A 14,720-nucleotide genomic window follows, 5' to 3' on the forward strand; every position below is an offset into this window, starting at 1 on the left:
ATCCTAAGCCTCCCCTAGCTCCGCTTCCCTGAGTCCTGTCACTGGTCATGAGAGTGAAGAGATCAGTGCCTGCCCCTCTGCTTCCCCTTCCTGGGGATGTTGAAGACCTCAGTGAGGTTTCCTCTCATTTTCCTCCAGGCTGAACAGACCAAGTGACCTCAGCCACTCCTCATACAGCTTCCCCTCTGACCTTCACCATGCTCATGGCCCTCCTTTGGGCGCTCTCTAATGTATCTTTCTTACATTGTGGTGCCCAAAACTGCCCCCAGCACTCAAGGTGAGGCTACCCCAGTGCAGATCAGAGCAGAGCAGGACAATCCCCTACCATGCCCTGCTGTGCCTAATGCCCCCCAGGACATGAGCATCGGTGGTTTCCCTGACATCATAACACAGTTACAGAACAGTTTTCCCCCAGAAAAACCACCACCCAAACAAGCACCCAATTTTGGCAGAAGATTAGGAGACACCTTTCAAGGATATTCTGGACTTGTCCTTACATAATCACTGAGTGCTGAACTCTGGGAAACTTAACTTCCTTCCTGACTTTTTTTTTCCCTTCATTGCAGTTTCCATTTTTCTCCTTCAGTAAAAAGGTGAAGGAAGCTCTCTGATTCAGTTGTTACTGACATTAAACACTCCCTTTGCAAAGGCTTTAACCCTGTGATTCCTTATTCATGTATTAATTGGTTTCCCTTTGAGTTTATTTTAATGTAAAGTAGTATTGAAGATAATCTCCCCTCGATTAACAACAGAGGGGACTGCAGTTTGTACCTGGGCTGTTGGCCAAATACATACTAGTGATGGGGTGATGTGTCTAATGCATTACTGCAATACTGAGTGTCCTCCAAGTGTTTGGCAGCATTTTGATGCAAAACAAGTCTATATTTAAAATAAAGCAGGCTTTGATTAGGCTTTGTTTTTAGAAATATTAAACAACGATTGCATAACTGTTTTCTTCACTGAAGGCTGACTCTTAAGGTTCTGGTTGCCTTCTCAGGCCTCTGCTGCATCAGTGCGACCTGACAGTGATCGCTGGTACTGAAAGGCTGCCAACAATAATGTTCAGTCAGTAATTAATCCTTACCATTGGCTGACAGTTTTTTGCAACAATTGTATGTTTTTCTTTGTGTCTTACAACTTGAATTATAATTTAATTGTGTGTATCGTGTAGTTTATTTTTGCCCAACTCCACATGTAGTTTCCTGGCATAGGAAACTGCCATGTTTTTATAAAAGAACTCAGTGAGTTCAGTTACAGGTTTAATTGTTGATTATATACAGTGTTGAAAACCTGAAGCTTGGCAGGAGGGTCATATTCTTTAGCACGGTGCAAAAAGTAGATGATTTCATTATGATTTACTTAGGGCTATGTTGATAATTACTGTTTGTCGCAGCAGAGTCATGAAGCTGCAGTTGGGATCAGTTTTTCACTGCAAACACAGCTAAAAACTGTAGCCTAACCCAAAAGCATCTGCAGCAAATGATGGGGACTTAAGAAGGAAAGGCAATTATGGAATAACACAGTTACTACACTAAAAAGTCTAGTTAGGTGTTTCAAAATTCCTCACTGCATCTTTTAGAAATAGTTCTTAACAGAATATTACTGATGTATCCCTAACTCCAGCTGATGTGATTATTTGATTGTCACTGTCAGTTTAGCATAGTAACCGTGGTATGATTGCAAAGAGAATATTAGATGAAATTATGGCCACCTTGGTGTGATGATGGAGATCTGGAAGGCCTTTAATCCTGCTGATTAAGTCTGCACCATTGTAAGCAAAAGCAGGGTCTCAGTGGACACAGGTAGGCCCTCTCTACCACACAAAATCTGGGAAAGCTTAGTGCTGTCTGTTGCATTCCCATTATTTTCAGCAGAGAAGTAACACTGGTGGATGGGGACCTATTTGTTGAGCCAAATGTAGGCCTGGCTGTGCCTTGGTTGGAGCAGCAGGAGAGGCTGGGGACAGGAATGGCCGAGTGCAGGGTGACAGAGGGACTCCACTGCCAGGCATTAATCCTTATTCTGCACAGATGATTCAGGCACCCTTCATGAACTGACCTTATGTGACACTGTGATCCTTCTATGCTGTAGGTGAGGAAGCTACGGAGAAGTTCAAGAGGTTGAAAAATGAAGGGAATGATTTTGTAAAAATGGGGGAATATGAAGAAGCTGCAAATAAATACAGTGAGTGCATGAAGTTAAATACTGAGGAATGTACTGTCTACACTAACAGGTAAAGATCCAATAGCTAATGCTGCTTTGTGGGATAACAGTAGTTACATTTTCTCATTTCAAATAGAGATTTTGCATCCATTCACTCATTGTTGAGAAAAAGGGATTTTTTTTTCCCTACTTGGTAAGTGTTGATAATAACAAAATGGATTTCTTGTAAAAACATTTTTCAAGGGGAGCAAATATTAATGTCCCTGATATATATCTTAAAATCTGATCTATAAATAGAGTAAGCAATAGTAGAAGTTATAATAAGCTTAGCATTTTTGAGATTTTTTTTTTTGAGAACACTGGTATGATTTGAATTGAAAATTTAACATGCAGTAGCAATATCTCAGCTATGAACAGTAATAATTCAGAGAAAATATACATTCTGAGGAAATAAAAGTAAGCGCACAGTCATACATCAGCATCATTTTAAAGGTTGACCTAATTCAGCAGTATAATTCTTTATGCTGTAATCTTATCAGCTCTTACAAACTAAGAAGGATTTGATTAGACCGGTACTTGAATAGGAGAGTTCCAAGTAATAATTAGGTACAGAGAGCAGTGTTGTTTATTTAGTCCAGAGCACTTTTTTACCCAGAATGGCTGTATAAAATCTGTATTACATTAACCACTATACTCTCATATTGTACTAATGTAGGCTCTGCTTTTAAAATATTTGCATACCTGCTTAACTTCAAGCATTAGTCATACTTGCATTCTGACTTTTTTTTCAGGAATTAGCCTTCTCTAAATCCATCCAGTGATGTTCTTGATAGTTAATGTTACTTTTAAAAAAAATCACATTGAGACTGAATTGTGTGAAGTACTTTAATTAACATTTGTGAGTCAGAAGATGTTGGCACTGCAGCACTGTAGAATTACTTATATTGCAGTATATTCTGTTTTTCTGTGTTAGAGCTCTCTGTTACTTGAAACTGTATAAATATGAAGAGGCTAAGCGGGATTGTGATCATGTTCTTCAGATAGAAGATTCTAATATTAAAGCTTTTTATAGAAGAGCACTAGCGTACAAAGGATTACAGGTGAGGAAAAAGAACATGCCAGGTATTCTTAAGTACTTCTAAACTTGCTTATCCTCTTCCAAAGGCAATGAGGTAGTTGCTGTAAATGGGTGACTACAATCAAAGTACTCAGTGTGATGATGTATTACTTTGTAGAGCATTAGGCATACATGGAACATTATATAAATATTTCTGCTACATCAAAACCTGCGTGTTGATGTAATAATTTGAGAAAATACAAGAATATTGCAATAAATAAGGTTTGACTGGAGATTGGTTAAGTGAGTTTCAAATCGGTTCTAATGTTCTAGTATTCTCCTTCTGGGTATCCCAGTCTCTTTGATCTGTCAAGGAGTTTACTATAACTTTGCTGATGACAAATGGATTCTCTCCAAATTTGCCTTCATCTGTCCAAACCAAAATCTCAAGCTGTCTTGGCATCTGCTCATGTTTAAGTGTCGTATTAAACCAGGGTTTTAATTATCATCATTTTCTCTTTCTTCCCCCAATGCATTACAAGCCTTTGTCAGTACTGTACTTTGTCACTCTGTGGCAGTGCTCAGCTTTTTCTTTCCATCTGCACAGTGGTGGTTGTCTCCACAGTGCTCATCTTACATACAGTTTTTAGAGTATCCTTGTACCTGATCATCATAAATGGAGACACATTTATCATTTCCATCACAAATGTGACTTCAAATCTCACGTTCCATCACTTGAACCATGTCATTCTGTTTGTCCCTCCCTCTGGTGGTTCCCCATCTTCAGTGACGTTAAGTTCGCCTTTACACTCCGCAATTCTCCCACAGCAATCCTTGCTCTACCCATCAGCTCTTACTTGGTATTGAATTACCAGCTTCTTGATTTTGTAGGCTCATGATGGCAGCTCTCGTCACCTGCTTTGTATTAAATTTACAAGTGTCTTTAAACAAGCATCTGAAGTGCTGTCTTCAGTGTTGCAGAAGTGGACTGGAGGTCCACCAAGTTTCATCATTGTCCTTCAAATGAATGGATGCTTACTCAGACCTACATTATGTTTGATGTCTTACAAAAAATTACTGAATGGTGTCTCAGCTGACAAATCACCTGAGAACCTGTTTGTGCTTAGCAGCATACCAGTCTGTTCTCATCCCATGTTATAATTCCAAATGCAGGTCCTAGGAATGTGATGCATCTGTTCCTCTGTTGCCATAGCTATAAAATTTTTAAAGTGTGATAAGTCCCAATTTGTAATTTTTTTTTCTCTAACTGTGCTAAGCTACTTGGTATTAATCATCTCTAACCTTATATTGTTAAACTTGATAAAACAACAGTATAAATGTGATTCTACCAGACAGCAAAAAAGGGTATTACACACCCATGAAGAAGGCTGAGAATTGCTTTTTGCATATCCTAGGAAAAAAGTGCTACTTTTGTATTACTGAAGACAACCTGAAACATAGTGTTGATGAACTCCTTCAGAACAGCCTGAGCTGGGGACTCCCAAAATGTTTTGTTGTGGTCAGATTTAATCCCTTCATTATTGCTAATTTCAGGGATGAAAATGATAGGTACAATCAGATAAAATGACAAAAATTATCTGAAATTGACAAATTGTAATGAAGAATTGTATGAGCTAAAGGTGTATAGTTTAGCAAAGACCTGACTAAAGTGGGAAGTGTTATTTATATGTAATTAGACACACATTTAACTAAAAAAGCTGCAGTGGAATTTAATGTAGTAAATGAGGGTTTTTTTACAGATTTACCAGGATGCAGTTAAGGGAAGATCAGGAGAAAACGTTAGTGAGATGTGTTAGGCCTGTGACACAGGACCCCAAATGGCATCTCTGCAGCTGGTAGTCCACCCTCTTGCTTTGGGTACAGTCATCTTGTATGATTTTTGTTGGGCAGTCAGGCAGGCTGCAGTTTTAAATTCAGTGGAGTTGGTTGCTGACCCTTGTTACTGTTTCCAGAAGTCTGTTCCAGAATCTCTTTTCTCTGTAGCTGTGAATCCTCACATCTGTGATTCAAATTATTTAGCTTAATTAGTAGTGGATTTCTCATGAAAGCAACCTGGCCCCTTTGTGCATTCCTTTGTTAGGGGTAATTCTCACGTAATTCTCATTCTCTGTGTTCTTTCATGACCTAGCAGGCTTCAGTTCACTACTGATGTCCTGCAGACTCTCTGCACCTTGAATACTGGCCACCAGTTTGGAACAAAATGCGGGAAAGAGTTTGAGTGACTTGGACACTGGCTCCTCTGTTATGGTTGAGGTGCTGAGAAAGTACCTCAGGTAGTACATGAGGATTTTTTTTTTTCCATGATAATACAAATGATTTAATAGTAACCTCATGATGCTGCTTGGGAACAGAAGAAATACTAGACCACTCACACAAGAAATTATGTTGGTCTTTTACTGTCTGCATGGTCTTTTACTGTTTACTGCTGCATTTCATCTTTATTTTTGATACTCCAGCCCTTGAGATGTCTTGATTTTCCTGTGTGATAATTCCAGTCTTCCTCAATTGATGCTATTAACTTTGTGACTTCAGAAAATCTAGTTTAAAAATAGTAATTATACATTAAAAATGGGAAATAAAAGCATTAAACAAATTACAAGGCTGATTACTGAGGAACTGTGTCCTAATGCCACTCTGTCACTGTGTTTGTCCTAATCTTGTTTAGCCCAGAGGTTGTAACATAATCCCAGTTTTCTCAAGTACTAGCAAAATTTCACTGTAAGAGATGGTCTATTGGATTGAAGCCCAGGAAGATTAGATATATCTTGAATCAAAGCTCAGTTTAACTCTCTTATTGGCAAAGCAAGTATGCAAACTTGCTGGACTCATATTAATTGTGAAGCAGTGTTACACTGTAAGCAATTGTGCTTAAAAGCAGCAAACTTCAGTAATTTGCTCTCTGACACAGGGACTAGGTTTCTGAGAGTAAGTTATTTCATATTACATATTTAATTCGAAATATTTAGTCACAGAGTATTAACTTGTTCTCATTTCCTTTTTCCCCTCTAAAGAAATCACACTGTCAGTGTTTAGATTATTTTTGTCACCAGATCTCAGTATTTTTACCTTTCTTACTGGTAAAGGACAATATGGTACTTCAGATTTATTTTTCTAGTGATGTGCTTATGAGGAAAATATTTTCTTCTACTTACAGAATTATCAAGCCAGTGCTGATGATTTCAACAAGGTGCTTGTAATAGATCCAAATGTTGTTGAAGCACAAAAGGAATTAGAGGAGGTAACCCAACTGCTTCACCTTGACAGCAGTGCTGGAGCTGGCAGTCAGCAGACACATGGGAAGGAAATAACCATACAAGAGGTGCTGTACCTGTTCATTTCTTAAAAACAAACACAACAGAAGCTGCACATTTGAAGAGATAATACTAAAGCTTTTGTTTGCCAATCTTGAATCTATATCTTTGCAGGGATGGTGTTGTATTTTTCACATCATTTTGAGGGCATATTGGAGGATTTTTACATATGATAAAGCTTGGACTGCTCACAAGTGTATTCAGAACTATATTAGGAAGGAAAATAGTCCATTTAGATGGCACTAAACTCGAGGATATGCTCCTTGCTTAAGGACAAAACCTGCTTAAGCTTTCAAATATGTTTTACATAGTGCAGCTGTGAAATAGCAGTTTCATTTTTGAAGTCTGTGCTCCTTGGGCAGCCTCTGGGGCTGTGCTGGCAGAGGTCTGTGGTCAGCAGATGTGCTGGCTGCTCCTGTGCTGGTCCTAAAGTTATGGGTCTGAAAAATGAAATCCTACCCTAAAGAGCAAACATCTGTATGATCTTACAGATGAAACACAGGATGTAATGTTATGTACGGGATCAAAATGTTAGCTTTGCACAGTTCTGGGTAGAATTAGGTGATGAAAGGATTTTCTCAGTCATCTGATATTTTTGGATTGTAGCTTTGCTGGTCGTTAAAGAATTCTTTTCCCCCTTTTCATTTAAAAATGTATAGTTAAAATACATAGTTACCAGTCTGTACAGTGATACTGTAATTTGATAATGTAATTTCAGAATGTGGTATAATGGAAACTGCAGTTATTAATATGGGGGGGGGAAATGTTCTTGAAGTACTTCAGGTTGTCACGAGCTTGTGGGATTTTATGTAACAGGCATAATCTGGTATACTGTTAGTTAAGCTCTGAGTTGTGACAAACAACAGGACCTGGAAAGTGTTTAGAGGCAGTTTGGGAAGTGCCCACGTAATTCAGAGACCAGCTAACATTGCTGGCACTGGTAATTTTTCTTGGGGTCATGCAAGAAGCATTTATGTTTGCTGTCATCATTACAACTGCCCCTGTGGAGAGACTCCCTGCTTTCACTTGCTGTAGTACAAACTAGTCTTTTTCCATGAAGACAGACTGCAAAGAAAAAATTAGAAAAATAATTTATCATCATTATTCTTTGTTAATCAAGCTATAATTATATAAAAGATAGTCAAGGTTTCTCCCTCAGTTCTAAGGATTATTGAAATATAGAACAAAATGTCTATAAGCCAAATATTTTCCAAAAATTACTAATCCCCTGTTCTATGCAATACAGTATCTTCAGACTTTTCAAAATACATGGAATTAAGAGGCCCTGCCCTGTTCAGTAAGTTTTAGGTTATAATAATTTCACAACTCTTGATGGCTTGAAATAGATTTTAGCAAATGTAGTTGGCCCCATAGTTAATTTTTAGTTACTGATTCATGAAACTTGATGGAGGCTGCAGTCTCAGAAGTTAAGTGGATAATGAGGCAGTTTATCCATGCTGAGCTTTCTCTTTCCAAAGCAAGACTCCAAACAGCAACCTGATCCAGCTGCCCTGTAACTGTACTGCCCTGGAGGCACAGCAGAGAAATGAAACATGGGTGTCTGCTGCCTTGACTCCAGTTGTCCCTGTCTTCTGGAACTTCACATTTAATACATGTGTAGAGTCCTCCTTTCTCCCGGTGCTCTCCAGGGGGCTCCACAGTGCAGTGCCACGCAGTGAAAAGGAGGTGTAAAAAATACACTTTTGATTGTGAGTCTTTAAAGGTGAATTAGAGAGCTCCTCTTCTGGGGGCCGTAGGACATGGAAGAACATGGGTGCCTTTCTTTGATGAAGAGCAGCTTTAATCCAGTGTTATGATGGATAAATGCAGTTCATGAAGCTTCAGGTTATCTCTGTGTCCACATTAAGTGATCTGTTGCCACTTTGTCTGTGAAGGTGACTGAACCTGATGAACAGGAAGAGAGGCAGTTTGCTACATCAGAAGATGCTGGGACGCACCATGCTGCTGCTGAGGAGGCTGTTCCAAAGCCAGTGCCAAGGAGGTCCTCCAAGAAGCTCCGTGTTTCGGAACCCCCCAACGCTTATGACTTTGGGCAGATCGTAAATGCACTGAATGCCAGTAAGGATAAAGCTGCTTGTGCAGACCTTTTAACAGTTACTGATCCAAAAACAATGCCAGTGCTGCTAAGTAACAAACTTGAAGGAGAAATACTTCTGATTTTTATCCAGTCGTTGGAACATTACATAGCTGGAAAAGATCCTGGCCTTGCATATCAGCACCTGTTCTACTTGAGCAAAGCAGAAAGATTTAAGGTAAGAACCTAAACTGATTGAATGTGTACTTAAATTGCCCAGAAATCTAAAGGAAATTTTCATATCTTAAAAGGAAAAAACACACTGACTTTTGTATCTCTGTCAGATACTATGATTTTCAGTCAACTTGTGCTGATTATAAAATAATTTATTGTGGGTTTTTTTCAGGTGGTGCTGGCCCTTCTCAGCAAAAATGAAAAAGAAGAAGTACAGCATCTGTTTGACTTACTTACAGAAAGCCAGAGTGATCAGTATTCACTGGACGATCTTGAGAGCCTTAAAAAGGTTTATGAACTTTAACAAATTAAAGTTTATTGGCTGCATGCATATAGTTCATGTTAGAAGATGAATGAATGAACTCTGCAGACTTGCCTGGGTCCAAGTGGGTCTTTACCTGGACTGCTGGAATTCTATTTTGTTTTGACAGCATATGCACATTTAAAACTTGCTGCTCTTTTCTTCTTGTAGTTGTATACATCTCTAGAATTTAATACCCATCTGTGTTAGTAACAGAGTTCATTTCATTTGGCATACTGATTTTATTTAGACTCAGAAAAATACATTTTACATTATATATGCAATGTGAAATACCTTGATGGTAAAATAGGTAAATACACTTTTAGTTGTCACTTGTTACATCATTTTGTGAGTTCTGTGTTCTTGTGATAAAGAAGTGTCTTCAAGATAAATGGGTCAGTTAGCAGTAACTTTGCTAAAATGAGTTTACAAGAAGTATTAACATTTTTCAGAAAACTCCCATGGGCCATCTGTTTGTTCACTATTCCTGGTCTGCACAGAACAGATTTAAATATTTTGGCTCAATATGTGAAAAAAAAAGGTGAAAGAATTATTGATTAGCTTGTCATGGAAACAATTATTAAATGGATGGGTATGTTTTTAACAAGTGAGTAATTTTTAGTGCAGAGAACTTTTTTCCTGTGTGTGCAGGAGGATGGCTGGTTTTCTGACTTCTTTTGGGCAGTGACAGAAGAACAAGTGGCTGCACTGCACAACAGAAATACTTAACTCTGAGTTTTATATTCAGGTTGTTTAAAATACCAGCTATTTCTGTTTACAGATATATTTATAAAACTATTTTTTGGACCGGTATGATTTTTTTTTTAATTTCAGGCATTACTTATGTTTTATATTCGATTCTGATAAAGTTTCTTCAAAGGTGAAGCTTTTAAATTTTTCAGATACCCTGATGCCTTCTTTGCACAGATGATATAAATGTATATCAAACTCACTTAGCACTGCAGAAGTATCATTAAGAATGTTGTTCTAATGAAAATTTTTCTCAGGTGTATATTAATTAATAAAGTTTTTTTCTTGAGAAGTACAATTATGGCTTCTTTTCTGGTTCAGTACACTTTAGTCATGTGGATTATGAGTTTCAGCTTGGAGTGCCAAGAATGAGGCTTTTAATTCCTAAAGCATCATCAGTACAACTGATACTTAGCAATTAATGGGTTTTCCCTTTGTGTGTCTGTGATCTCCTCAGATTAAGGCAGACCTTAAACTTTGGCTGTTGAGGACGTAAAACACCAGCAGTGCCTGCAGTCATTGTGGTGATGGTCCTGCCTCCTTCAGGTGTCATTGAGATTGGCTACTTCTTTAGACAGCATTTGGGAGGGCCTGGTGGACAGGCAGAACAATTTCTAAAGACACAGAAAAAAATTGAATCAAACACATGTAAGGGACTGTACTGCTGATTGGGCCTGAACAGCTCAAGCCAATGGCACCAGTCTTCAAAACTGAAGGGGCAGCATTAGACCGCTGGAAGGAATTTTGGGGGCAGGGGGTGCAGAATGGAATATCTTTGGGTGTGGATTTCACCATTTGTTTGACAGGTAAGGGCTGCCAAGTCTGTTCCTCTTGCCTTAGTCTGGGAAGCTGCAGGAGAAATCTCTGCAGCCCCCAACAGCTGCAGCTGAAGAGCAAACGTGGGGGGGTCACCTGCCAAAGGCAGTGTCCCTGGCCCGGTGGGGCCGAGTGGCCTCTGTGCAGGGACAGCCACAGCGTCCCAGCTCTGGCACTGGAGCAGCTGCAGACCAAAAGCAGCTCCTTGCTCACCACGGGACCTGCTGCAAAATGTGTTTTGTGTCCCATGTGTGTAATGGTCAGCAGGAGAAGCCTGAATTACTGAGGCTGAATTATTGCTTTCCTCACTGCTGGGCCGGAGCTCATCTCTCCCTGGTCTAATTCTCCCCTCCTATTTTTGAACACTCCCATATTTTAAATCTTGTTTCTGCTCTCTGCTTGGCCTTTATGTATGCTGGTTTTTTGTTTCCCTCTGCCCTCCATAATCTCTTCTGCAGCTTTGGCTGCTCTGCCAGGCAAAGGTGGGACTGTAGCTGCCACCTCAGTGCTGCAGGGCATGGCCTCAGTGTGGACACAGCACCTAGAAACAACGGAGTGGGCAAAGAGGGGAGCAAGAGCACCCCAAATGTCTTACCTGGCTTTGTGGCAGGGAGACCCCAATCCCAGCATGGTGTTATGCTCTTGGCTTGTCACTCACCCACTCAGTGTCAACATCCACCTCTGTAAAAACAACCAAACCCAAGAGCAGGACAAAAGCAGGGGAGCACTGGTTCTGCAGGTGATGGGAGCAGGGGAGTGCCTGTGACCCTGCAGTGGCAATAATGCAGCCAGTCGCAAGCACAGAGGATGTGTCCTGTACAGCCGAGCTGACCAGGCCTACACACACCCAGCTGCTCCCGGGTACGGATCCCTGGTTTTCACACAAGAGATGATAGCAAGATTCCTTCCGTAGCCACTAAAAACGCAGTCAGTGGCCAGGGAATAGCATGGGAACAGGGGGGGTCACACTGTTGTTATTTTGATACTTTCAAAGTATTTTTGATGTTTTTCGAGAAGCCAGCTCCAGGCTGACAGGTGCTACCAGGGCTGAGTGTCAGCATGGCAGGGTTGCTTCCCTGGCCAAAAAATCAATGGACCACAGGGCCACTGCTCTTCCCACTCTCCCTGCCCAGTGGTGCAGGCAGTGGTGAGAGCTCAGTTACTGGCAAACCACACTCCTCGCCCTTACGTGGGATGTATTTCCACTCATCAGAACCTGCTTTGCTTTACATAATCCAGTTGCACAAATAAAGGGCTACTCCTGTGGCTGCCAGGCCTTTCAGAAGACTTAGACTTGTTCATTACAATAAACAAAATAACATAGCTTTGAACAGCAGGGAACAAAGCTTCCTCCGTGCTGTAATCAAGATTTATGACCCAAGTCGGAGTAACTCTGCTCAGTGCCCGTGAGCTGCAGCTGCCCAAGGGACAAAGGGCCGGCAGCTGGGGCAGGGGCTCAGCCCGGCTGGCTGAGGAGGATGAATTAGCAGCGAGCCCTGGGCCCTCCCCAGGGCATGTAACGCACTGCAGTGCAGACCGAGCCTCCAGCTGTGCCAGTGCCATTTCCTGCAACCCCGTGCCACTTCTCGGTTGCTCCTTGCTAAATGCCGCCTGCATAAACACAGTCAGCGACACGGGAGTGATTTTCCTTGTAAGCAAGAGGGATTATAGGGGGATAAAGTGTGCCTCACACAGAATGCCTGCTCAGAAATGTCTTGAGAATGCAGCCTGTGAGTAAAGGGAAGCTCGAGCCCACACAACCCCAGCAGCCCAGCTCTGGTGTCTAAACACAACCACTCCAGTTGAGGCTGTTGGGAATTTTAATGTCCTTTCATTGAGATGGAATCAACAATAAAGCCAGCTTTCGTAAAGCCAGCGCACCAGGATCTGGTGCAAGGATCTGTACCTGGCAGCTTGCTGGGTTTGCCTCCAAATGCTTCCTGCTGGTCCCTGTGTGCAGGCAGGTGCTGAGACAGTCACACCCCAAAGATGCTCAGTTACCCGGCCTGGCACACGAGCAAGCGAGGTGCCACAGCAGATTCATCTCCAGAGCCATCTGCCAAGACCTGGGCTTGTGTTCAGCACAGAAGTTCAGTCATCCCTAAGGCTGTGGATCCAACTCCTCCTTTTCCTCCAGATCTGCTTCGATTACCAATACCTCACAGCCACTCTCCTCTGTTTCTCCTACCCTTTGAGACCGGAGGCAACAAAAACGTTGTCACCAGTCTGGGATTGTGCTGCTCACCACGACTGCGCCTGGGGGTTCTTCAGTCCTCACGGGGACTTTACTTTACTCCCACAGCAACAGCAGCTGATTCCATCTGGGAAGCCCCATGGGTCACCTTTGGGACTGGCAGGAGCAGTCACGGTGGTAACTGTGCTCCTCAGATCTTTGTCATTTCAGAAAGTGATTCTAAATAAATCTCAACATCATTCCAAAGTTTCTGTTCAAGGATGCCACAATTTCACCTGAACTAGAATATTAATGGGTTTTAAGTTCATTAATTCTAGTATTTTTCAACCTTCTGCTTGATTATCCTTAAAATGCATTATTATCCACCAGAGTGGTGGTATTACTAAGTAGGCAGCTCTTTAAAAATCAATCTGAATGTCTGGAAGAGATGCAAGTCTGTCAAAAATCCTTATGCAACAGTGAAAAGTAATTAGCTCATACATGCAAAACTTTGTGACACTGACTGAATGAAAGGATGGATGTACAAGCCTGTAGTGAAGCCTGGATGCTTCACTACAACAAAGACATGCAAACACCAAGAGGAAAGCTTTTATGATGGCTTTTATCTGATGTTGTAACAATCTCAAATAGTCTCAGATACAGCAGGTATTAAAACAAATTTCCTCAAGATCCACAACCGGACACAAATTAGTCAAATTGGCCAGGAATCATGAAAAAAACATCTGAAAAAAACCCACCATGTTGGGACATCAGATGTAAACTTGATCTTTCCTGTAATTTATTTCAGTGCAAAAAAAGTTATTGAATTCTCACAGTAGATCTGTAAATAAGAGAAGCATCTTCTACATTAGTGTATTAATAGAAGTGCGTATTTTACTTTTTTTTTTATAGACTCAAAATTCACTACTGCATTAAATTTACTGGTGCCATTAAGACTGCCTCATATATGAAATATGACCTCTGAATTAAAAAATATTACAAAATTAATCAGCAAAATGATTTTCTGCTAAAAACTTATCTCCAGAATAAACTTACCTGCATTTTAACATTACCTCTTCAAGTGATGTATAAATTTATCAGATGATTTCGGAGTGACTCAAAATAATGGCATTATTTGATAAAATTTATTTACAAGAGTAAACAGTATTTCTAATTACCTGCACAGCAAAATTGAGGTCTTGAGAAATTAAGAGGTAGGTTTAAACTTGCTGAAATAGCTTTTCCATCTCACAGAGTATAATTTGCATATGGGTTTGGGGTGAGGCAATCCAGCTTGGGCTTCTGCAATGCATCCTCATCAGTTTTAGTTTCTCACTTCCCTGGCCTCTCATGATGCAGGTGAGAAAATGAGCCCAAGGAACAGACAGTTCAGCTCAGCAAAAACCACCAGGTGTTACCCAGAAACTCTGACCAATCTGTGGTGTTTCAGAAAGAACTCTGTGCAGGCCCTGTGAACTGACAAGAGTGTCACTTTAGCTGGAGAAAACAGTTTGAGTTCAGTCAGCCACCTGACTTGTGCCAATTTAGCGCAGTTTTGTTTAAAGAGCTCCTGCCAGAACTGCATCCCTCTCCCAAAACCACTTACTGTTCTGCCTGCCAGAGAGGCAGATCACATTTCTTTTCATCTCAGAGAAGGCTGAGATCTTGTACAAAACGCAACTGACTTTAGATCTTACATTTCCAAGAATTGGAACATTCAACTTCCAAAGCACGCCTAATCAAATAAAAATATTTAAAGGCAGCAAGAGGAGATAAGAGCAGTCAGGAAAAAAGGCTCCCTGGGAACATACACATTTCCATAAGACTAATGAGCACACTAAACAACAGACCACTAGAAG

The 14,720-nt window shown here is 40.7% G+C and overlaps 1 protein-coding gene across 1 annotated transcript in view; it reads left to right on the plus strand.

The window, feature by feature from the left end:
• Nucleotides 1–10,126, plus strand: part of SPAG1 (sperm associated antigen 1) — a 36,237-nt gene extending 26,111 nt beyond the window's left edge. Inside the window, exons 14-18 of the mRNA XM_041470904.1 lie at nt 2,092–2,233; nt 3,137–3,263; nt 6,396–6,560; nt 8,448–8,825; nt 8,994–10,126. Coding sequence (XP_041326838.1) covers nt 2,092–2,233; nt 3,137–3,263; nt 6,396–6,560; nt 8,448–8,825; nt 8,994–9,125 — 944 coding nt within the window. The 3' untranslated portion in view covers nt 9,126–10,126. The remainder of the gene's footprint in view (nt 1–2,091; nt 2,234–3,136; nt 3,264–6,395; nt 6,561–8,447; nt 8,826–8,993) is intronic.
• Nucleotides 10,127–14,720: the final 4,594 nt, after the last annotated feature.

The sequence above is a fragment of the Pyrgilauda ruficollis genome, unplaced genomic scaffold (assembly GCF_017590135.1).
Source record: "Pyrgilauda ruficollis isolate IOZ18807 unplaced genomic scaffold, ASM1759013v1 scaffold25, whole genome shotgun sequence".
Classification (NCBI taxonomy): Eukaryota; Metazoa; Chordata; class Aves; order Passeriformes; family Passeridae; genus Pyrgilauda; species Pyrgilauda ruficollis.